Source organism: Rhinolophus ferrumequinum, chromosome 20 (assembly GCF_004115265.2).
Source record: "Rhinolophus ferrumequinum isolate MPI-CBG mRhiFer1 chromosome 20, mRhiFer1_v1.p, whole genome shotgun sequence".
Lineage (NCBI taxonomy): Eukaryota > Metazoa > Chordata > Mammalia > Chiroptera > Rhinolophidae > Rhinolophus > Rhinolophus ferrumequinum.
The window spans coordinates 31,532,382-31,555,820 of NC_046303.1; the positions used below are offsets into that span (position 1 = coordinate 31,532,382).

The following is a 23,439-nucleotide window of genomic DNA, read 5'->3' on the forward strand; positions in this document are numbered from 1 at the left end:
GAGAGCAGGATGGTCTCACCAATCACCAGAACTCCAGGACTCACTCGGGGACTCGAGTCCACAGGCCAGAAAACAAGGTGTGCGCTAAAGCTACCCCTCAACTCCAGGCATGTCTCCTTAAGCAAAGCCATTAGACATACTGTATAGTCAGCCTTATTTATGTGTCCTCTTATGTACTGACTTGGTCAGTAAATACAAACTTAAATACCCCAATTGTCCTTTTACTCTTGCTTATGTGATTCTCCTCTAGCAAATGGCATGTAAAAAGAAATCTTAAAATTCTTGGGAGTGTTGTCACACCTGAAAATTATGAGTGTCTATTATCTCAGCACACATTGTACATTTTAGTTTCTTTGACTTGGTAAAAGGAAGAAGTTTGCTAACATCAGTGATTGGATCTGGACTAAAGCCCAGTACGAATTCAGGGAAAGCCCCCAAAGACACTATTATCGAGCTGGTGCTGGTGGTGGTGCTTTTTCTATTCTAACTTGCTGTGGAGGCTAAGAAGAAAAAAATAGAAAAGTAAACAAACAAAAAATAGAAAAAGTTACCAATCTTTGGCTCTCTTCTGAGGGATGTGACTCGGAAGATGACTTGATCATTTTCTTATAAAAGCCATATGAAAAGTTGACCTATCTTCATTTATTTGTCTGTTTGTTCTGATGGTATGGCTTCCAGGCTGGATTATTTCTTTGGGATGTTCAGGCAGTTACATTAGAAACGAAGTGTTTCTAAGGCACTTACCATGACCATGGCCTGGCATTTGGGGAAACATGTTTTGTTGCTAAATTGAAAACCGCTAACAGTGTAAGACTACTGACTTCAAGTAATAAACAGGAACATTTTGTTTGGATTCACAACCACTTTTCCTCACATCGGAATAAAAGTTATTTTTAGTAACGATTTCAGGGGGCATGATGTCATGTGCCCTGTAAGTGCTCAATTATTCAGTGACGCTGTTCATAGCCCTTGAAGTCGGATTCTCTGAAATATTGTTTTGAAACTATCAATAGCTGTGGTGCCTAGGTTGAAAAAAACCCACATATTTCCTTTAAAAGGAATCACTTGCTATATCAATAAAACGACCATCCTGTTCTCTTGTTCTTGACAGAACAAGCAAATTACGCACCTCCCTCTCCCCCAAAAGAGAAAGCTATCCAGTTTGACATAGCCTACACTCAAACGCATTCAAAGGGACACATGCTTTCTCTTGGTTAGGAATTTCTTAACACACTCCAAGGAAGAGAAAACAGCTTAATTCATGTATTCTGTGATGCTCAGAGCTAAATTTTTTGCATTGCCAAAGGTTTAGTCACAGATAAATTATGGCGAGAAAGAAATTAACACCCCTCATTTGTTATATTCAGTGTTCTGAACATTTAAGGTTTTAGAAATAAAATTGTTGAAAGGAACCCCATACTCTGGGATGGCCTGACTCTTAGCTTGCCCTATGCTGGGAGAAAGCCAAATGGATTTCTCCCAGACCTTTTCCTGGCTGATAGGTAGCAGATACTGTGACGAGGTTGTGATGGGAACAGAAAGGTGGGTGAGGGTGCTTCTAGTGGAAGCTTTGATCTTTTAACTTTATGCCCAGTTCCGTAATTGTGCTTTCAAATGTAATTCTAGCTGCCAATTTACACTTCACCAAGGCTAAAGCTTATTTTTAGCTTCATTTCCATGGAAAATGTGCACTTTGCTCTTGATTGATAGTTATTATTTTGACAGTTAATACAGGTTTACCCAGTCAAGGCTTGTTTTAGTTGAAGGTGAAAATGGAAAAGGAAAAACAAAATTACTTCAACAGATTTTAGTATTTCTCTTTTTATTGCATTCGTTGTCTAACAACAATAATACTCATTGGCAAGAAGTTTATTTACACTAACAAATTAAATTTAATCACAGATTATTTTTACATTGGTCAGAAAACAAAGAATGTTTTGCTTTGAATGCCTCTGAAAACCAAAGAGTAAGAAATGTCATTTGAAATGGAACAATCTAGAGAAATACATATTAACCAAGCACAAGAGAACAATTCAGACGTGGCACTATTGTCTCTTCCATGCAAAGGATCAGACACCAAATGTACAAATTAAAAGTTTCAGATAACATGCTATCCATATTTATTGGACTTAAAATTATTTTCAAACAACTTTTTTCCTTTATATAAAGAAAGATTAAAATAAATCAACTTCTTACAATGGAACAGAATTCATTCTCTCTCTTTTTTCATTTTTCAGCTGGTCAGTTCTGTTAGTGATATGTAGCAGGTATACCAGTGGTTTAATTGCGACACCATTAAAAAATACAAAAGCAGTAGTGATGACCATAAATAATATTAAGGAAAACACACACATAAATATTGAAGGGATTTCACTAAGCACTAACTAAATCCGATGTTGTTGGGAGGTGTTATCTAGCTGCACTGCCTCTTAATTCCCACTTTTTAACGTAATTTAGCTATTGTGGGCCAATTGTTCTTTCATGGATGAAAGATTAAATCCTTAACAGAAAACCTGGGTGTGTGAATAAAATAGCTGAGAGAAACCCAAGTGTACACCTTCCAACAACATACTCACACTCATATATCCACTCGGGTCATATTTGGCAATGACCTTATCATGCCATCACTCTGCAGAGGAAGAAAATAAATGGTCATGTGATGGCTAGCTGCCATCAGAAAGCCAGTAGTTAATTACGCATCACAGCTACCAAATATGTTGTAGTAGAGCATGAGCGAATGCACAAGAACACACAGTGCAATGTTTAGCCAAGGAAACTGCAGTCCGCAGTTAAAAATGCCCAAAGCTGCATAAACTTCTGAGTTACAACTCAGCAATGTGCAATCTTGACATCAAAGCATTAACCAAACATTTGAGGAAACTTTCTTACTAAAATACCAAGTTTCTAATAAATCAATTTTACCAAAATATATAAACATGTAGAAGGATAAGTGCATTTAGTAGAAGAAATACATTTAAAAAAATCTCTTCAAATTGTATGAGCCATTCAATGTCTACACAACACAAAAAGTGGCAATAAAGCTATGATTACTGCTCTGGTTCTGACATTACCAAGTTCCACATATGCTATCTACTTTTTTATGCCATGTCATTGCAGTGTGTGTGTGTTTAAGGTGGGAGATATAGTCCCACATATGTAGTTCTGTATATCTACACAAGTGGCATGCACAATATTGAGAAGTTGCCTCTTGTTCTCTTGTTCCTTATCTCTTATTCATTCTTGAATCCCTAGCAGTTTGGGGTTGGGATTGCGGTAGGGGCCAAGGATTGGAAATCATGTTTTTTTTTCCTTTTTCACCCCGTAGACCTGGAAGCAGGTCATGTGCTGCACTTGGTCCACATATTACATATGTGAGCCTTCAAGTAACCACCATGCCCTCCACACACCCACCCAGGCTTTCATTTTCCAGGGGGAACTAATTCTGTCGGCTTTTTCTGTGCCCTCTGACTTCTCGGTTGGGTCTATTCTATCCTGCTACTGTACGTTATTCAAAGACTACCTGTATAGTGTATGGTGTTATTATTTTTCCCAGTGTTTGGACCAAGACTAAATTTCCTGAGACTTTAAATATCTAAAACAAATATAAATGAAATCTGCCTGCACACCCAGACTGTTTTCTTGGAGTGAATCGCTGTGGCACATAGACTTCTTACAACACTGCTTTCTTTAGAAATTGACTTCCCACCCCGTCATCATAATGCAAACAATTCTGGTAGAAAATATGAACATTTTAATTCTGAACTTCATCCTGAAATGCTTAGCGTCAGAAGAGTGTACAGGTAAATCCTTGATTAAAGATAAATGTGAAAAGATACTTTAAAAAGCCTGGTCTTTTCTTTCCCATTTTACTTTTTCATTCAGAAAGCACTGAGGACTTAAGTAGGTGACATAATCCCTAGAGATCGCTGTCCAGCAAAGTGAAATGCCCCTCATCTGCAGCTCTACAGGGACAGTACATTCGGTTACTCAAATGGAACTTGGTAATTCCTAAATATCTCAGTGTAATTGAAGGGGCTACAGCACATCCAAAGCGTAGACATTTCTTTTAGAATTGTTGGGACACCTCCGTTTAGAATCTTCTTGAATATTATTGGTGAACACTGGGTTTCCTCTCTTGAGGCTTGGCCTCTGTGACCTTTAACACTTATAAACGAGTCAGAAAACCTATAGAAATGCAGATTTTCATTTACCTTTTAAAATGTAATTTTAAAGCACATGTTAATCCAATTACACAAGGAACCTAGAGAAGAATTCTTTGTTTTCAGCACAAACCATAAAGGCTAAGTAAGGTGCTAGATCAAACAACCCAGGGCTATTTTTGTAGACTGGGCCTGGGATATCTTAAGATTTCAGGCTGGAGATGACAGGACAAAAGGCAGTGGCAAGGGTTAATTTGCCTCCTCACTCATCTTCTTGCCACTTTGTTCCCAACAACTTCAAGGGAGTATGTGTTCCCATTTCATGCCCCTTAAAAGCTGAGTTTGGCATCAGCACCTATCATCCTGCGATCGTGAACTGCTGTGGGTTAAAAATGCTTACGTGATGTTGAGGGTGTGAAACCCATGTCAACCCCAGCTAAAGGAGGACAGCACAGAATAACTTTATTGTCATGCAATTTAAAGTAGACTTCATCTGTGTGTTAGAATGGGCAAAATTAGGTTTCTTGCCCGAATGTATCATTCTGCAGTAACTTCTGATTCAAGCAAAAAAAAAAAAAAAAGAATTAGAAAACTATTACATAAACTGTAGGTTACTTTAAAGGAGATAGTCTTCAATAACGTAATTCTGTTATAGAATTAAAGTCCTTTCATGGAAAGCCCTGACCCAGACACTCCGCTCATACACCGCTGTCTGTCCACGCTGTCTGGCCTCACCATGCATCTCCTGCCCCCAAAGCATTACCGAAACCCCCAAACACTTTTGGCGATTGTTAGAGTCACACAAAGCTGTCGTTTAGGGAATATAATTCATACTAACCAGATATTCCCCTTTTGTTCCTTTTCTGATAAATAAGAAAACTGCAAAGTCTTTAAGGTTCGTGAAGCAACAATTGTGTAAAATTGCATGGACACTGAAAACCACTAGCATTAAAGTGGGAACTGTGTGAGACACTGGAGCCTCAGTTAGGCATCATGCACTAGAGTCAGTTAAAAAAAGAACAGGAAACAAAATGCTCACAAGATCGGAGGTCCTTCACTTCGTTTTCATACCCTTTTATCAGTCAGTTTACATTTTATCCTCTGTCGGACAATCAAATCAAGTGCCTCTTACAATTTCAGCAGTTTTAAGTAGTATCAATAAAAATAACTCACGAAGATCTAAAATTACTATATTTAACTTAAAAAATCAAAATAGTTATAACACAAACTAAATGATTTGAGTAATCACAATTTGATTAATAATATTGTCGATTGGTCATTGACCTAAACATTGGAAGTGTACAAATAAATTTAAAACAAAGGACAATACTTCTAAGACATTTTAGAAAATGCAATATAATAGATCATAAATTATGTGCAGAAACTATGAGAATTCTAGACATTCCCAGTATATACATCCATTTTCAAATATTACCAAAGTGTAAACATAACTTAAGATAATCATCCTTCTATTTCCAATCTTAAAATGAATACAGTGAAACTTCCAGTGTGATCCAGATCATGTTTTTCAAAGAGAAGCAAAAATTTACAATAGCAAGCACTAGTATTACCAGATTTTAACTAATTTAGTCTTTAGTATTAGAAAAGATTTGCTGGATTTGGTAGTTCATTAGTAGTGGTTCCTTGTTTCTCATGATATTAATAAATAGCAAAGCACCACACATTTCAAAATATTAATAGAGTATCCAGTATGGCAGTTTCATTATCATACCCCAAATGAAGATAAGACAGGAAAACATACATAGTGACTTTGATAATTGTAAAGCACAATGTGACTTTATGATGGTGTTTCTGAGGATTGGTGACAAAAGAACTGAAGCTTAACAGACAATACTCTGTCACTGAAAAGGAAATGGGCCTTAGGGAAAGAACAGAATTATAAATATCTAGTTTAGACAATTCCAGATTTCAGATATTCAGACAAGCAAAAAAATTAAAATCACAATGTTCTAAAGAGAGAGAGAACTATATAGGCAGGAGCCCCTTTACATTGTGTGTTACCTCCAAAAGCCTTCCCACCACTCTCTGCGTACATAACATTTCCAGTGGAAGATAGGGATCCAGACACCCCATGTAGTAAAGGAAGTAGAATACTTGTCCAAGAATTTGTTTGACCTCAACCCTTATTGTAAAACTCGTCCCTTGGTAAGTGGATGACCTCATTTTTAGAGCTACTGCAGCACAGAGAACCAGATACATAAGCATAAAAAGCAAAACAACAACAAGAAAACCAACCCATCATTTTATATATCTCAAGAAATTTTCTCCTCCTTTGCCCCAGTCTCCTGCACTTGGATTAGTCTGATGAAATACTGAAATCCTTAACACTGGCTTTAAAATATGCCTAACTGCCTCCACTGTACACTGTATCTATCCTATGTACTTTCTTAAACTTTAAGTGTAAAGTGTAAATCTCTAAAGAATGGAAGAGAATGGCTCAGAAAAACCATTCAAAGCATCTCTAAAATGTAACTGACAGCTCTCCTTTATGGGAACATCCTGTGTGCTCAATAAAATTGCTTCTCTGGTTGAATGTTACTCAAATTTAAATTTTTTTCAAACTGGTATTTCTATTTTTCTTAAAAGTACATTTGTTAAAACACTAACTGAGCCCACTTGGGAAATCTTGAGTAGAAAATATGTGATGAGTTCCTGACTGTGTCACAGTCAGGCTGAAGACTAGCCGGATGTTCCCCAGGAGAGGAAACCTGAAAACGTTGGTTTCCTCAAAAATCAATTTCCTGTTCAATTTGTTGGGGCAAAAAGGAATTTTGCTGTGTGTGTCAGTGTTGCTGAAAATACTGAACATGCAGTGGTAGCAAAGTAAACACCAGATCCCGCTATCCCATGGTTGCATTAACATCTGATGTTTTTCTTTGTTTGGCTAAATCTGGAGGCTAAAGTTTACCCTCAGAACCCCAAGGTAATACCCTCATCCACAGTCTTAAGTCTTTTCTTCCTTCTGGGGTTAACAAATAATCATAATTCTTTTCTCTCTTTCAGATACCCAGCCAGCAGAGCAACGGGCTCACCTGTGGCCACAGCAGGTGGTTATGGGGCAGAGTGCCCACATTTCCACTGTGGGGTTGTCTCACTGTCCGGACACAAATGAGGGGAACTTCCCCCACATGCTGGAGTACATGCTGCAGCCCAGATCTCATGGCAGAGTTGTGCTCTCAGTCATGAGGCCACTGACCAGTGTCAGCATCCCCTACCGGAAATTCATGGCCCTCCATTAACCCCAGGCTGTGTCATGCACTCGTCGGGCAGGGTCATGCTGGTTCTCTCAATGACACAACCCACCCAACACAACACAAGATGCTGGTAAGTAAGAGAGAAACATAGTTACTTTGCATCTCTCACAAATGAGCTCCTCGGTTTGTTTAAGAAACGAAAGGTGACTTGGGATTATTTCAGCAGGTTAAAATTAAGAGTGCATTCTGTTATTGCAGAAAACGCAGTTATTCAACACACGGTTCCCCAGTCTGCCTAGAGCACATTACCCCTCTCATCAGTTCCTTCTTCATCCTCCAGAGGAGAGCAGGGCAGCAACAGGTGGAGACCCTCTCAGGAAGAGGGTGTGAGTTAGGGCTCACCGGCTCCCTCTGTGGTAGCTGTCATCTTTTCCGTCTTTTTAGACTTCCTCTGCATTTGCTCCTGCTCCTTCCTCCGCAGCTTTTCTCTTTGTTTCTCCATTTTCTCTTGAGCCTTCCGAGCCTTCTCTAGAGACACCTTCATTTCCTTGAGTTTTTTTTTGACCACAGCTCGGTCCTGGGATGAAGTCATTCCAAGAGCCTAAGAAAGAAATATAAACTGAATATAAACTAATGGCCTCTCTGCTTATGATGTGGTTGACGTCACAGTATGTTCAAACTCAGAAACTAATTTAAACATACTTGAAGAGGTAAAAACTGAGGAAGAGCTCATTACATTTGCCAAAAATCTACATACTGGGGGAATTAAGCTTTATTTCTTCTTTTGTTGTTTGACATCCCTAGCACAGTACACCCTGAAGCTCACTTAGTAAATGCTTCCCAAATTGGTAATTAATGAGTGAATGAATGAAAAAAAGGGCACAATTCCGCTTATCCCAACCTTTAGGCTGTAGACATTTACAGGTAAAAGTATTGCTAAACTCATCAATATTTTCCAAAGATAGGAGTGGAGGACCCCTGCTGCCTCCAAGAAGGGCAGGAAGAATTGACATGGCTTCCTTTCTACCAACGCATTTATTTAGAAAATGAGGACCAAAAATGTCTTTGGGGCCAGAATGCTCATGTCAGCATGGCTAGCCATTCTCTCCCTGTAGGCAGACCTATACGGGAAGCTTGATTATAATGAGCTTGCTCAATGAGCTTGGAATTCAGAATAGGGGGAGTTGGTTCCGTACTTCAGATGTTTCGTGACCTTCAGAATCAACAGTGGGATGCATCCATCTCCTCCCCAGGGACGGCCTTGTCAGTGGGGCCTTCATATTTCCAGGCTATTGACTGATCTCTAACCTTTTCAAGACTGTCAGGACATACTCATCTGCCCGTCAGCCCAGCAGGGGGCTGAAGTTGCAGGTGGAGAGCTGGTTGTAAGCTCCTTTTGCCCTCTTTCCACAGGAATGGGTGCCATCTCAGTTTCTAAAACAGATGGACTGGATGGATGAAAATGAGAGTGTGATGAGGGCGAGGGCAGACATGGCCTGCACATATTTGGGGAAGAAAGTTCTGGGGAAAACATCATCCCAGTTTTGGAGCAGAGTGCAGGGAAGAGTGGGAATGGAGGAGAAATGACTAAAGAAAGGGAGATTCATGGGATTTGGGTTTTAACTCTAATGTAATGAAAGAGTCCACACTGGCCATTATAAAAACTCATACTACATAGGAAGTGAGTTAATACACGGACCACGTGCTTCTGGGTGGAAGCAATGGAGTGAGTCCCTAGCTCTCCCACCCAGCAGCCTACCTGCTGTTTAAACCCTTAATGACTTTCCGAAACTTCATTTACTGCTCAGAAATAACTCAATGTCCTTTTTGCCGACCATTGATGAGAATTACCTCTCAGATATGCAGAACGCTCTTATCTAATGAAAACATGGGAGGTGCTATGAGCAATACAAATTATACCGGATACCTGAACACAGACATACGATTCTTTACCTTAAGTTTATTTCCATCTAACTGCAGGAGTTGCTCTCCAGTGATGTTTTGGGCGCTGAATTCAGATACATACTGCTCCAGATTCAGGCTCATTAGCCAGTGAGAGACCTGCTGTACACTCCACTCGGGAACGGCCCGGTTCTGACACTGGCTGTGTTTGGGGGACTGTCCGTCATCAAGGATCTGGGGTAGGAAGGTTATGCAGTGTTGTTAAAAGCATGGCGTATCATGCTGTCAAAAGGAATTTTTTGCCTCCTAGAGCCATATTTATTTTTAAACCATAAAATAAGCCAATGGTTCTAGTGTGTGTAACACACATATGCAGTTAATATCTACATGTTTTTAGGTACTCAGAAATTTAAAAATCCCCCCGAATAAAAGAGCATTATTAATGTAGGTCTTAATTTTGAAAAATACACTCTAATGTTGCAAGCTTTTACATTAAAACACCTCGGAAAGATGATCTGGTGCAGCAAACAAATGTTTCATTCATCTCTATATGCAACGCATCACTCTGCATTTATCCTCTGAGAAGACATTGGAGATACGTAAAAATACATTTAAAAATATTGAGGTATCTTTCACTTAGGAGAGCATTAAGCCCTAGGCATTCTTAGGGGAAATTCCACAGCCATTATTTCGTTTGAGCAGCAAGCAAGCCTATGAGGAATGGAGGACAGGCAGTATCCATAATTACTTTTAACAAATGAGGAAACGGAGGCTTAGAAGTCTGCAGATCTGTCCAATGCAGAATGTTACTTTTCATAGCACAAAGGGCAGCTGGTTCCTAGAACCACTAAGCTGAGAGGAGATGAAGACAATGACAGATAGTTCTGGGAGGAGAAACCTAAGTCACCTCAGTGACCCGCAGGGGAAACACACAGAGGGGATGAATAAGTCGAGATGAAGGCAAAGGAGGTGGAACACAGTGGACGGTGTCAGATAATGGTGACGGGGGATTCAGGTGGAATGTGGAGATCCTACTGGCTCGGGAATATCTTTTAAACTGAGATATAGACAAGGACAGAGAGTGAAACTACTTAACACAAGGAACTCCTCCACTACCGAGGAAAGTGCTCTTGTATTGTTTATTTTTAAATCATCTGCAAAGAGAGAAAAGGTTCAAACAATACCAAATAAGCCACCACGCACAGCCCACTGATAGCTCACCTCGTCATCTATCATATCCAGGCTCTGAGTGAGGGAGCAACAAAGGAATCAAAAAGAAAAGCGTTATAGAAACAGGAGACACAACATATAAGGTACAAAGTTTGAATAAAATTAAAATCACGCCAAGCCTGATGATATGGGTAGAAAAATTGAAGAGGAAAAAAAAAAGTTTTACAAAAGAAAAATCCTGTTAGAAAGGAATAACTAAAAACAAATATTTAGAGCAAAACTATCTTTACTTACAGTGCCTCCCTCCCTCCTACCCACTCCAAATATTGGCATTTCTTTCCTCTATCTCTTGGGGCACTAAGTTAATCACTAATGTAATTTCCTGCCTCTCTTGTATACATTTATCTCCTGGGAATTCTTAGCAATGCTATTTTGACCCTGGCTTCTAAATTAGTGATTCTTACCCAGTTCTCCTTCCTTATGGGAACTCTACCTCTCCCCTCTCCACCACTGCGATTCTCAATCAGGGGCCACGCCCAACTCAGAGGGAATATCAGAATCTTAGGATAGGGGTGATGGTGGGGAAGGAGAGGGAGAAAAGGAACAGAGGATCTGGAAACTCCATGCGATTTCTGAGCTGTTTCCTATGTTTGCTCTCCAGTCCCCAGCCTCCCACCGCCATACCTCTGTTGAGAGTCACCCCATTAAATCAGACAAAGTCCAAGTATATAGTAAGGGAGCTCCCTTGACATCTTAAAGGGGCTGAGAAATAATACTTTGCTTTCATGGTAAGACAGAGAAGGAGAGAAATCAAATATAAAACCGTGGTCTCGAGGATCCCCATGCAAAATCTACCTTAAAAACACTTTCCGGGTAATAATTCATGGGTAACATGTATGTCTGAGAAAGCGGTTCTATTGTCGAGTGCCATGAGCATACCTCATCAGAAGAGAGCGCTAAGGACTGAGACAGCCCTGGTGTTTTGGGTTCTGCTCCTAGGCCGCTTAAGTCTGCCGAACTGGTACTACTGGGACTGAAGTCATCATTGAAGGTGAAATTCTGTAAAAATAAATGAAGCTCAGTGTTAAGTGAGCACCATGAATGAACCAGAGGTAGGTATGTTTGCAAGTTCTAATAAGGTTATTTTTAAGTAATCTTAGAAAAAATTCATTTTTGGTTTGGTGATGACCTTCAGTCAGGCAGTGGTTGAGCACTGCACCTTTTGAGGTTAATATGGGATTCTGGGTGCTTTCTCCATCAGATGAATGGATAGGTGTTTTGGAGAAATGATTCTTCAGTCTCTCTTCAAGGGTACAGCATTCATTATCCTCTGCAACTGCTCAGAGGGGTAATATTAATGAATCTCTCTTCTTTGACCCTAATCGTGATGAGTTAACAGTGTTAAGTAAAAATACAAGATGGTGTGGAGAGCCTGAGTTATTAAGAACAGATGGCAATCCATATGAGAAAGGTAGCTTGGGCATTCCCTGGGAAGCATCGCTTGCTGTTGGCTGCGATAAATGCTGTAAGAAATGGCAGATCCTCTCCTGGATGTAACCTTCAAGATGAGGAGTTCTGGGGGAGGTCACAGTCTGACACTACACTGGTAGTTACACGCTCAAGTGTAACGCTCACATGGTACCAGCCAGGTACCAGAGAGGCTGCCACATGAACAGATACACATTCATACGCAATCACCTGGGGGCAGGGGAGGGTGGGGCCGTATAAATACAACTTCCCCAGAACTTCATTAAAATGTTCAGTGGATATGAAAGTCGAAACAATTCACAATGACTACTTAGCTGCATTCATGAAAACATTTTAAACCAACTCTGGAGTCTCTCTACCGTAAGATAATGGTACGATTCTTTGAGTAACATTGAGATATATCAGATCCAATACTGAAAATGTTTCCAGGCCAAAGTGGTCTATTGCTATCAAAACTCCTTTTCTAATTCTAGAATGACTGGCTTCCCAGGGGTCTCCTAGCACTTGACCAACACCATCTTGTTTCATATTCCACTTCCTTAGAAATTGGACTGTTAGTTTTCCATTAGGTTCCCTTGTATTGAGTTTAGTTGGTTGTTAAGAATAAATACCATGCCGGAGGCTGGAGAATTCAGTAGCAAACAAACTCCAAGGTTTGGTCAATCTTCAAAAAAGGAGACTAAATCAGAACACACGGAGCTAGGCTAGCGGAACATTTAAGCCGGAGGGCATTTAACCCAGCAAATTACCATTTGATACTATCAGGGGAGATACAGCCCCAGACCCCGTCAAAACCCTGTGAGCTGTTTACATCAAGAAAGGAATTAAATTCGAAGAATATTAAGCAGACGTTTCTGTTTGAAAAAGAAAAGTGAACACAGATACATAAAAGGAGACCAAACATGTGAAAGTTAGCCGCCATTTGTGTTTCAATAAAATTGTTAGAGAAGGTTTGCAGCGTCATGCTGGAAATAACCATCATGCATTAAAACAATAGCATCCATGCACGTGATTCCTAATTCTGCTCAAGTTGGAGAACCTTCAGGATAGAGTTACAACAGTTGTTGGACATGGAAGTCTGATTTAAAAGAAGAAATAAGTAAGGGCGCTATGTCGGCAATGGTTTGTTTTAAAGCGTTTCATTTAGATGTACTGAATTGATATTCAGTCCCAAATTTATTTGTTTCCCAGTAAATCTTGAAAAGCGCAGCAAAAGTAGTTTTGTAACGTAATTTAAAGTGGAATACTTGGTAAACAGATCTATCATACACTATCCCATGATTCAAATGCATCTTTCCCAGCATGGCTTAGCTGTCAAACTGAGATTAAAGAGCAATATGTGTGAAGACAGGCAAACCAAAGATTAACACACAATCTAGAATGGAACAGTATTAAAGAAGGTGGTGGTTAAATGAGGCTTTCTTTGTCCCCACACAGGAAATACCATGCATTGTTTATTGCAGTGTTATCACATTGGTTTCCCGGATCCAGAGCATACACACAAGTTGAGAATGCTTTCCAAAGATTGAAGAGAAGGAAGAGATTGGGGGTTTTCTTGTTTGCTTTTTTAATCCATGTATTTTCTACCTTGGACCCCTTTTTATCTGAAATTAGAGTTTCAGGAGAAGGCTGGAGGGGACTTGTGGATGAAGGCAGGTTCGTGAAGGAATAGCATCCTTTCCGGCTGTCATTAAACCACGAGAAAGGCATGCAAGGCGAGCGAGGGGAGGCCTGAGCTGCAGAGGGTGGCTTCGGTTTCCAGTGTCCCAGCCTGCCTCTGAAGATCCTGTTTTATGAAAAAAATAATGGGTGTGTCAGACAAAGAAAGGGCAGGTGGCAAACTTACCTAACTGCGGAAGAGACACTGGATATAGTTTGAAGAAACAGTTTGAGAAACTGTTCTACACAACAGCTAAGAGTAAATATTTTGCCCTTTCGACTAGAACATCAATCTTAATTATCTTTTTTACATCTAAATAAATTCTGTAACAATAAGTGACATTTTCATATTGCTATTGCCGTGGTGAATTTTAAGGAACTGTGCCTAATAAATGTGGATGAATTAAAATCAGGGAGGACCACAGTCATCCAATAAAGCATTCCCTTTATTTGGGTCATACATCAGTGCCTCACTGCTAGTGACACTTAGCTCATAACCGGCATTCTTTTCTGGCCTCATCTGAACACATGTTCCCAAGAGTCTAAACTTCAGAAAATGATATATTTAAATAATTTGGAAAGTTCAGGGCTCCTGATACTTTGAGCAGAACACACACTTTATTGGTTTTTCATCATCATCTTAGTGCCTTTTCATAGAAGCACCAGACCGGAAGTCTTAATAATCTTTTTGGAGATCCAGGGTTTATCACCTCCTAAGGACATGGCCTTGGGCTTTCTCTCAGCCTCTATTTTCTCATCTGTAAAAGCTGGATATTTTATGTATCTCACATATGGTTAAGAATTAAATAATATGTGTGATTATTAAGAATTAAAAAATAGGTGATGTAATGTTGTAAAAGTGCTTTGAACACTGTAAAAGTACAATGGTCTATGTTTATTAACATTTAAAGGATTCAAAAGCATTTGAGAAACAGTTTGAAAGCAGGTATTCTTAACATCTTGCACATTTATATTTATGTTTTGGTCAGAGGAAAATCATCATCATGAGTTGAGGCAGGAAAGGGCAGAAGTTTCCGTGCATCTTGGAAGAGGTAACCCTTAATATGTCCAAAAGACACTGGATTGCAATGCCTATCGTTTGCTAGCTGCTGATGTAGTGACAGCAAAGAGATTCCCTTCCAGTTAAAAGTGCATCAACACCATAGCTAGACAACTTATGTCCCACACGGATACTGAGGATCAACCTTCTCACATCTCATTTCAAGTATTTTGAACTATTTCTAGTTTACATAAATAGTATAACTCCTAACAATTCCTGTTCATTTCCAAAGATTAAGAATCAAATGGGACAATCAACGTAAAACCATCTTGTGAACTGTAAAGCAGTGTACCAATGAAAAGGGATTGTAAGAATGGTAACCAAAGAGAATGAAGTCAGTGAAGTTTTGATAGAACACTAAGATCATAGGTTGGGTGAGCAAAATGGTTAGTCACACTAAGAATTCCGGAAGATCTGATGATTTGAATGGTGTAAAAAAAGTGTGTGGGGGGGCGGGGTCTGCTAGGATAATAGAGAAAGACTCACGAGATGTATCAACCTTCAATTTCAACATAAAGTTTAAACAAACAAACAAACAAAAAACAAAAACAAAATTTCGTGTCCTTAAATCCACTTTCTACTATCACAAGATGGAGGAGAGAGGTATAATAACTGAACGTTAGTAAGCATGCTAGCGGAGTATGACCAGTCTTCTGTAAGAAGTGCTTTTTATGCCTGGGTTGAGGACCAGTGCAGTGTTTCCCAAACAAGTCTGGGAAGCTGTTCAAATGCAGATTCCTGGACACCCACACTTACTGACTTAGAATTTGGGGGAAAGGAAAGGAGGTGTTAACCTGGAATCTATTTTAACACATATCTGAGCTGACTCTCAAAGTTTTTAATATCTATACTTATTAATTAATATTATCCGAAATGCAAATATGAAGCTTCTGGAGCAGCATAGGTTTATTACAGAAAATTATTGCACTGGCTCCCTAAACCCTAATTTCCTCTTTCCAGGATGACATAACGAGAACCAGTTGTTATCCTATACTTGGACTACACTGTACATGAGAAATCTAAAAAATATGAATCTGGATGATTATATAGGAGAGGGACAGCTGTGTCCCCCCTCCACCCCAGAAAGAGAAACCTTATATCCTTAATATCAACAAATATTAGGTTGGTGCCAAAGTAATTGCTGTTTTTGCATTTTCTAGCCTTTTCAACTGCAATTACTTTGGCACCAACCTAAGACAACTTGGGAAGGATCTTGGGTTCTTAGCTTTGTAAAGTAATATATGTCTTACTGTGTTTCCCCGAAAATAAGACCTAACCGGAAATCAGCTCTAATGCGTCTTTTGTAGCAAAAATTAATTTAAGACCAGGAATTATTTTACTATAAGACCGGGTATAATATACAATATAATGTAATGTAATGTAATGTAATATAATATAATATAATATAATATAATATAATATAATATAATATAACACCGGGTCTTACATTAATTTTTGCTCCAAAAGACGCGTTAGAGCTGTCAGCTAGGTCTGGGGGAAACACGGTAGTTCCCCTTGCATGTCTAGCTTTACAACCTTGGAATGTCTCCGTGGAGATGGGTCTCATCTCCCACTCCTCATCCCCAACTACATACCTGGGGGGAGATAAATCTCTCTGCAGATCTCACTATCTAGCCGGTCATAGTTTAACTTTTAGGGCTGGTCTTTTATCTCAGGTCCCATATTCTAGTAAAAATGCTCAAAAAGCTCCAATTGTACAGAAACAAAAATATTTTCTCTGTAGTCTCACATTCATAACTGGGCATATTTGAGATAAACTGGACTTGATGATTATTTCCCCCTTTGGCTATACATTTCTGTAATCAAAGTAACGTGGGAAATCAATCTTTAAAGAGGTCCATTGACAATTCAAATAAGGTATGGCAGTGCTTCAATATATGGATACTGTTTCAAAGTTTATCAATAGGCTATTATTAACGATAGCATGACTATTTTGTCCTACTCCGAAAAGTGAACTGCCTTTGTAACAACGCTTTTAGAGTAATCACCACCACTCAAAAAAAATTTAAAAAAGCAGAAAATAAAAATATTGTATTCTAATTTTTGACATTCCTAATGACTTTTTGAAACAGACTTTTGGTAGATCAAATCCTGGCCAGGCAAGATTTCAAACAAAATCTGAAGACCACATCTAAACTCTTTCATAATATTCTCACTGCCAGAAAAATATTCAAGACTGATAATTCCAGGTGGACTTGTACATCCAGCACTGACGACTGGCCTGGAGGCTGCAGTGTCAGCGTGATGAAGGAGATCCCTGAAGCTGAGCCTCAGGTGATATCCAGAGGGTTTCTTAGATAACGGAAGATAATGGAAGGCTGGAAGGCGTAGAGGCAAAGTAACACAGAGAGCAATGCAGGCCCACTTCTAAGGAAGATAACATTCTCACAGCCTTAAACCACCAGGTCCCGGGGTATTTTGAAGAAGATTTTCCAAGTCTCCAGGAGGTCTGGCTGTGCCCTGTTGAGGCTGTATCCTGCCCTCCTCATTTCCTTGTGTATCCTGGACTCTAAAATTCTGTGAACTGATGTAATCTCTGTGTGTTTGCCAGTATCCATAAATAACTGAGCAGCGGTATGTTTCCATTTGCTTGGACCTAGAGTATAGAATATTCATTTTAAAAAGCAAACTCTCCATTACTGTAAAATTATAGATCTGTCAGCTTACCAAACATGCTTTCTAAAATAAATGCCATTTTTCCTTTTTAGATAAATTGAAGTCTTGGGCCTACAAAAGGTGCAGAGAAGTTTTGGTGAACAGTTATTCTATTATTGACCACTCTTATGGTCTGTTTCACTTAGTGGAGAAATATGTAAAGAATAACATAAAATTCTTCCTTCCCTCCTTCTTTCCTTTCCTTTCTCCTTTCTTCCCTTCCTCCTTCCTTTCTTAACTTTTTGGCTCTGAGGGCAGGTTATGGGCTAAGGTACACAAGCTCTATATAGATCCTTAATAGTCCTCTTGAAAAATCAAGATTGGTAGAAATAAACTCTTACTAGATCTGAAAATAATTTCTAGGGGATCAAAATAGGTGTGCGTCCTGTACTTCCTTCACCTTTTTTAGCTTGTACACTATCATTTTAGGAAAAAAATAGAATCACAAGTCATAGCTATATCTCTGATGGTTTTATTGTTAGGAACGAGGAGAAAGGCTTCAAATGAAGTCTCTGTAGCCCTAAAATGTCATTTGGGGGTGTGGGAGGTGAGGTGGGGGTAGTGCTGCCTGGCATTTAAATGATTTATAGTTAACAACTCTATAGAGCAATGAACTCATTTACATACATTTTGAAACCAGTGTAACCTGGGGCTAGCACCCCAAAGTTAAATTTCTCAGGTAAACAACCATGGTGATTTTTCTTTTTGGTTGGTTGGTTTTAATTTTGAATACAAGGTGTATGAAGTATTCAGAATTTAATTGGATGTTGTCAAAACATAATTAGGAGTTCAGGAACTGCCAGAACAGAAAAAGCATAAACAGAACATAGAATTCAAGCAGGTCATAAAGGAGGTTAACCGAAGAAAGTTAGGTGCAAAGAGAGGGCTGCAGACTTCCATTTACTTGCATCAGATGAAGTAAATTCTGTAAGGTTCTAACATCCACCAAGGAGACGGAAGCTGTAAAGCCAGACCCTTCCAAAGGGGAGCTGGAGACTCTAAGGGATAAGAGAGATGACAAGCTGTTGTCCATCTGCAGCTCAGGCAACCTGGACATATCCTGTTTCCAGATCCTGAGGTCTGCTCTACATCTCTGATCGATAACCAACAGCCCATCTGAGATGGTCACTGAAGAATGTTTAATCTTAACTTATGATGGGATTCAGGATATGCTACCTCAAAATACGGCACTTTGTCATATCAAATATTTTAAGCTGAAGGACTCTGAGAAGTGGCAGGTGCAGGAAAGGCTCTCTGATCGCCCCCATGTCCCCCAAAGCAGGTCGTGGAAATAAACTCTTAATAGATCTGAAAATAATTTCTAGGGGATCAAAACAGGTGTGTGTCCTGTACTTCCTTCACCGTTTTTTAGCTTGTACACTATCACTTTTGGAAAAAAATAGAATCACAAGTCATACCTATATCTCTGACAGTTTTATTGTTAGGAACCAGGAGCATCCTTACTTCCATAGATGGAGGGACATGAAGAGGAATCTGAGCAAGTGAACGCACGGGTCTTGCTAAATGTCCCCTTGTTCACTATCCTTATCTCATACTCTTTTGTTTTATCACATTTTTCCACGACTTTTCACTCTACATCAAACCTATTATAAAACTGGTCAGCCGTAACCCCTTCTTTCTTCATTTCCTTATGAAGGTTCCTACGTCACATAAAAATTATATTAAATCAATTTGTGTGTGTTCCCCTTGTTAATCTGTCTACTGCCAGTCTAACTTACAGGACTCCAGCCAGATAACCTAAGAGGCGTAGAGGGAAAAGTATGTTTTTTTTTTCCTTCCCTACACTCATTTGAGACAGAGAAACTGTTCCCCTAATGAGTCTTTCCCATACAGAGAAGGTTTAAAATGAAACAGCAAGATGATCATGTAAATAAAAATACATATTATCAAAACAAAAATGTGAAGTTTAAAAATAACACATTGTTTAGGAGTTTTAAAAAATTATATGAGTAAAAATCTGAGAAATTTGTTTGATTCCATGAACATATTTAATTGATTTCAGATTTAACTGATTAAAATGTAAAATGACCACATTGATAAGAATATGGGATGTTTAGAATCACAATAGTTATTTTAATTTATTAGATTTTTGAGGGCTCTTTTTTAAGAATGGAAAAGGATTGACTTGATAAGAATATAAGTTTGTCAGGTTTCAGGAATTGAGAAGTACCTCAAAAAAGAAAATTGAATAGATTAAATTTATAAAGCAGCTAAAACCAGAAGAGGCAATTATGAGGGAACGAGTCTGTACTGAGGCTAAGCTCACATTATTTAAAGGTCTCCGTGAAAGTGACTTTTATTTTATGTAACATTTTACTAGAGCTATACACAGAATGACAAGATTTATAAGTTAAACTGAAACTCACAAAAAGCTAGGTTTTAAAACTGGAGACTTCAATAACTTCCTCTTAATTTATAACCCTACTAATCCTCTTTTTAAGAACAAAGCTACCTTTGGACATTCTGAATGTCAAGTGAAGGGGAGAACCCATGAAAGTTATATTGCCAAAGTTAGGCGTCCACCAGGTGCTTCAGTGAGTTTTCATCGTCGTCGTTCATGGCCACACAGTGGCTTGGTAACATCTGCTTTAAAATTTTCCAGGCTCTAATTAATCTGCCTTCTTCTAATGGCTATTCTCTGCTGGCCATTTACAACTGCATTTTTGTTTCCTGTTTCTTAAAACCTTTTTTTAAAGGACAGTTGTGGCTCCGCTTTGGGTGCTCCTGTGGGCCACGTGTAGGCAGAGGTGAGGTGTTTCTCTTCCTGTACAGGTGCTCGGCCAGCCCCTCAAGTCTTTTGAAAGGTTGTGTTTCCACTCCAGCTCAGGAGCAGAGGTTCTGCCCATGCTCAGCAACAGGGCAGAGTATGATCTCAAACTCCCTGTAATGTCTTCCTTTTGTCTAAAGCTTCTTTGAGAGAAACAACATCTATGAAAGGCTGTCTGAATTATAACCGACATAGTCCATTCATTCTTCAAGATATTACCAAAATCACCCTTGGATGACAAGAACGCCCGCAAGACAGATCCAGAGAATACTTTGTCTTATATCCCTGCGATCAGAATTGCGTTAAATATAATTATAGGTGTTTATATTAAGGACTTACAACGTGCTTAAATGGGATTCTTTCAATTCTCCCAATTCTCTAAAGAGGTATGTGATGTATGTATGTGTTTCTGTTTCACAGATGAGGAAACTGAGGCACAAAGAGGTTAAGTAATTTACCCAAGATGATAAGTGGCAGAGCTGGGATTTGAACCCAGGCTTTTAACCACTTTGATATTATGCACTTGGCTTTTACTGAAGGCCACTGTTAAATTTACTATTAAGTTTGAAGATCTTCTATTTTAAGTACCCACCTTACTTTTTCCTTCATCTTATTTTTCCCTATCCAATTTACTTTTAAAACAAATTATATCGCATCATATGTACTTTTATATATAAACAAATCATATTTGGAACAAAGAGAAGTACAGATAGATAAAAAACAATAAACAAGAATACATGCTAATTTATAGATCAACTAAATAATGAGTTAGAAACCAAAAGAGTGTGTGTTTTTCATAGAATCATATAGATCAACACTGTCCAACAGTGATATAACATGAACCACGTTACATAAATTAAAATTTTCTAGTAGCCACATGAAAAACCATTTAAAGGTAAAATTAATTTTTATAATATATTTTATTTAACCCAAAATCTTCAAAACTTTTCAACAAGTATTCAGTATTATAAAATTATTAATAAGATATTTCACATTCTTTTTTTTTTCATACTAAGTCTTTGAAATCCAGCATGCGTTTTCTCAGACAACACATCTCAATAGAGACTAGCCACATTTCAAGTGCTCAATGGCTCATCTGACTAAAGCTTCATACTGGACAGTGCAGATAGAGATGGACGGGCAGTTACAGACTAGGCAGTTTAAATCCACCTCACTTACTTTTTGGGAGGAAACCAAGGTCCAAGGAATTCAGAGACTTACCTATGGCAAGGTCAGCATGAATACTTGGATTCCAGCTCAGTGTTTTTTCCACTGTTCACACTTTCAGGGTGAATGCAGATTTACTTCCCCAGAGGAGTGCCATCTCCCTTCCCTGTCACTTTCCCACACTCCATCAACGAGTTTGGTTCTGAGAAGCATAGATCTGCTAACAGGGCCTTCCATTCAGGGACTAAACTGGGAGCTTCTCCCAAAGAAATCCAAAGCTGACAATCCACTGCCATCAGTGGCTACTTACTCTGGAATTTAGGACAGTATTTTATTTTACTCTTTGGTGTGTACTTTAAGGGATGAACAAGTTCTGACAACTAAAAGTTTCCTACTTTTTTATCTGCTATGTTACCGGTTTAAATCAGAATATTCACTGAGCACGAATTTGAAAAGGATAGAATTAAACCGTGTTTCTTTGTGTAGGGTTTACTAATGAATTATTATTTTAACCTCATCTATTTGTGTCATGTTGGTCCTGTAGTTGAGTCATTATGGAATACAAAAAGACTCTTTTTGCTTTTGGGGAGGGAGAAAACTAAAACCAAGACCAAATTTATCAAATGTCTTGCCTCATTAATGTCTAATAGTCTCAGGTTGTAACTGAATGAATGACCTCATTAGATTTTTTACAACCTTATAGAAACCGGAAGAAAGGCCTAGGAGATAAGATTACTAATTCAGTCTTTGAGTCATTCCCTCCTGTCTCTGAGAAAGCCTCACAGGGGTGATGAGTTTATTCCCAGTTCTTCTCTACAGCGGCAGTGGGAATTTGCAGCTAATGGTGCTTATCACCCTTCCAACCTCAGGGGCCCTATGAAACCAACTCAATTGCATTAAGCAACTACTGGGCAGTAACTGTTTTTTCCTGGAATATCTTTTGTAAGGTTCTGGACCCATTGTCAATCTACACAGGAGAACAGAGGCTGTCATTAGATGTGATTAGTGTTACCCAAGAAACAGAAAAAGTCCCCCTTTTCCCCTGTTCTACTATTTCAATTACATGAATTCCTTTCTGTCCTGTCAAAATTCTACTGTAATTATAAATAATTTGACAATTATGATTCTAATTCAAAACTATTTTGTAGCATTGGTACCTGTGGAACTATCTGTGATTACTGAAGCCGAGAGACTCCAGAGTGAATGTTTTAAAACCACAGAGCTGGCTAGGCAGCCAAACTAGAAGCCTGGCTGGTTGCTGATTCAAAAGTTGGCACTGGCTGTGGGGACGCAGCATGCTGATGACAGCCCACACCTACTCCCCATGCTTCTGCCTTGAGGAAGGTGGGCCCTTACCAACAGAATCAAAATTTGCTTGATTTTCATCTGGAATTTACACAAGGTGGTGATAGTCTCTGGCTACCATAAGGAAATTTAGTCAACCCTTCTGGTCCCCGCTGAATGGCTGTGCTTACATCCCTTTTAGCCTCAAAGGTGAGAGGGAGTGACTGCCTCAGAAGCCCAGGGACCAAAGGGAGGACAGTGTCCCTTCAGAGGTGCCCGAGTTTCTCTCCCCTCTCTCCCTCCTTCCCTCCCTCCTCTCTCTCTCTCTCCCTCCCTCCCTCCCGGCCTCCGTCCCTCCTCCCCCCCCAACAGTGTCATCATTTGTTGCTTTTTTTCCCCCCAGTATACTTGGTAGTTTTCTATTCTTAACTTTAAGGCACAAAGTAGACTGTTTTATATTTCTCACTCCAAAGCCACACAAAGTTACATTTCTTTTGAGTTGCATTATGGCCTTATTTTTCTGAGATTGTTGTTCTCAATATAAACAAAGCTTTCTACCCCTTTTCCATTTTGCAGCATAAAGGAAACCCAGAATAACAAAAATAATTAATGTAGAATTCTCTCTCCTCATTCTCCACCCCATTCTCCTGTAATCCTCAGGAGAAGGTACAATTTCATCACCAAGTTGTATGCCAAAAAAGAGAAAACAAATAAACAAACAAACAAACAGCAGGGGGCAACCTATGAAATGGATAAGTGGTCCCCAAATGATTTTACCATCTTTTATTATTAGCATTTTGTCTGTTTCTTCCTTAGTCTATGCTGTTGAGATGATTCCCAAATTTCATAAAGAAATATAAACACCATTAG

At 39.0% G+C, this 23,439-nt stretch overlaps 1 protein-coding gene across 4 annotated transcripts in view; it reads right to left on the reverse strand.

The window, feature by feature from the left end:
- Nucleotides 1-7,498: 7,498 nt before the first annotated feature.
- PPP1R9A (protein phosphatase 1 regulatory subunit 9A) overlaps nucleotides 7,499-23,439 on the reverse strand; it is a 267,141-nt gene continuing 251,200 nt past the window's right edge. For 2 of the 4 annotated variants that reach the window (XM_033088316.1, XM_033088317.1), the window contains 5 exons: nucleotides 13,523-13,721; nucleotides 11,387-11,506; nucleotides 10,499-10,522; nucleotides 9,329-9,511; nucleotides 7,499-7,976 (listed from right to left, as the gene is read on the reverse strand). In XM_033088316.1, the coding sequence (XP_032944207.1) occupies nucleotides 7,767-7,976; nucleotides 9,329-9,511; nucleotides 10,499-10,522; nucleotides 11,387-11,506; nucleotides 13,523-13,721 (736 nt within the window). In that variant the 3' untranslated portion in view covers nucleotides 7,499-7,766. The remainder of the gene's footprint in view (nucleotides 7,977-9,328; nucleotides 9,512-10,498; nucleotides 10,523-11,386; nucleotides 11,507-13,522; nucleotides 13,722-23,439) is intronic. The other 2 variants (XM_033088318.1, XM_033088319.1) reach the window with 2 other exon arrangements.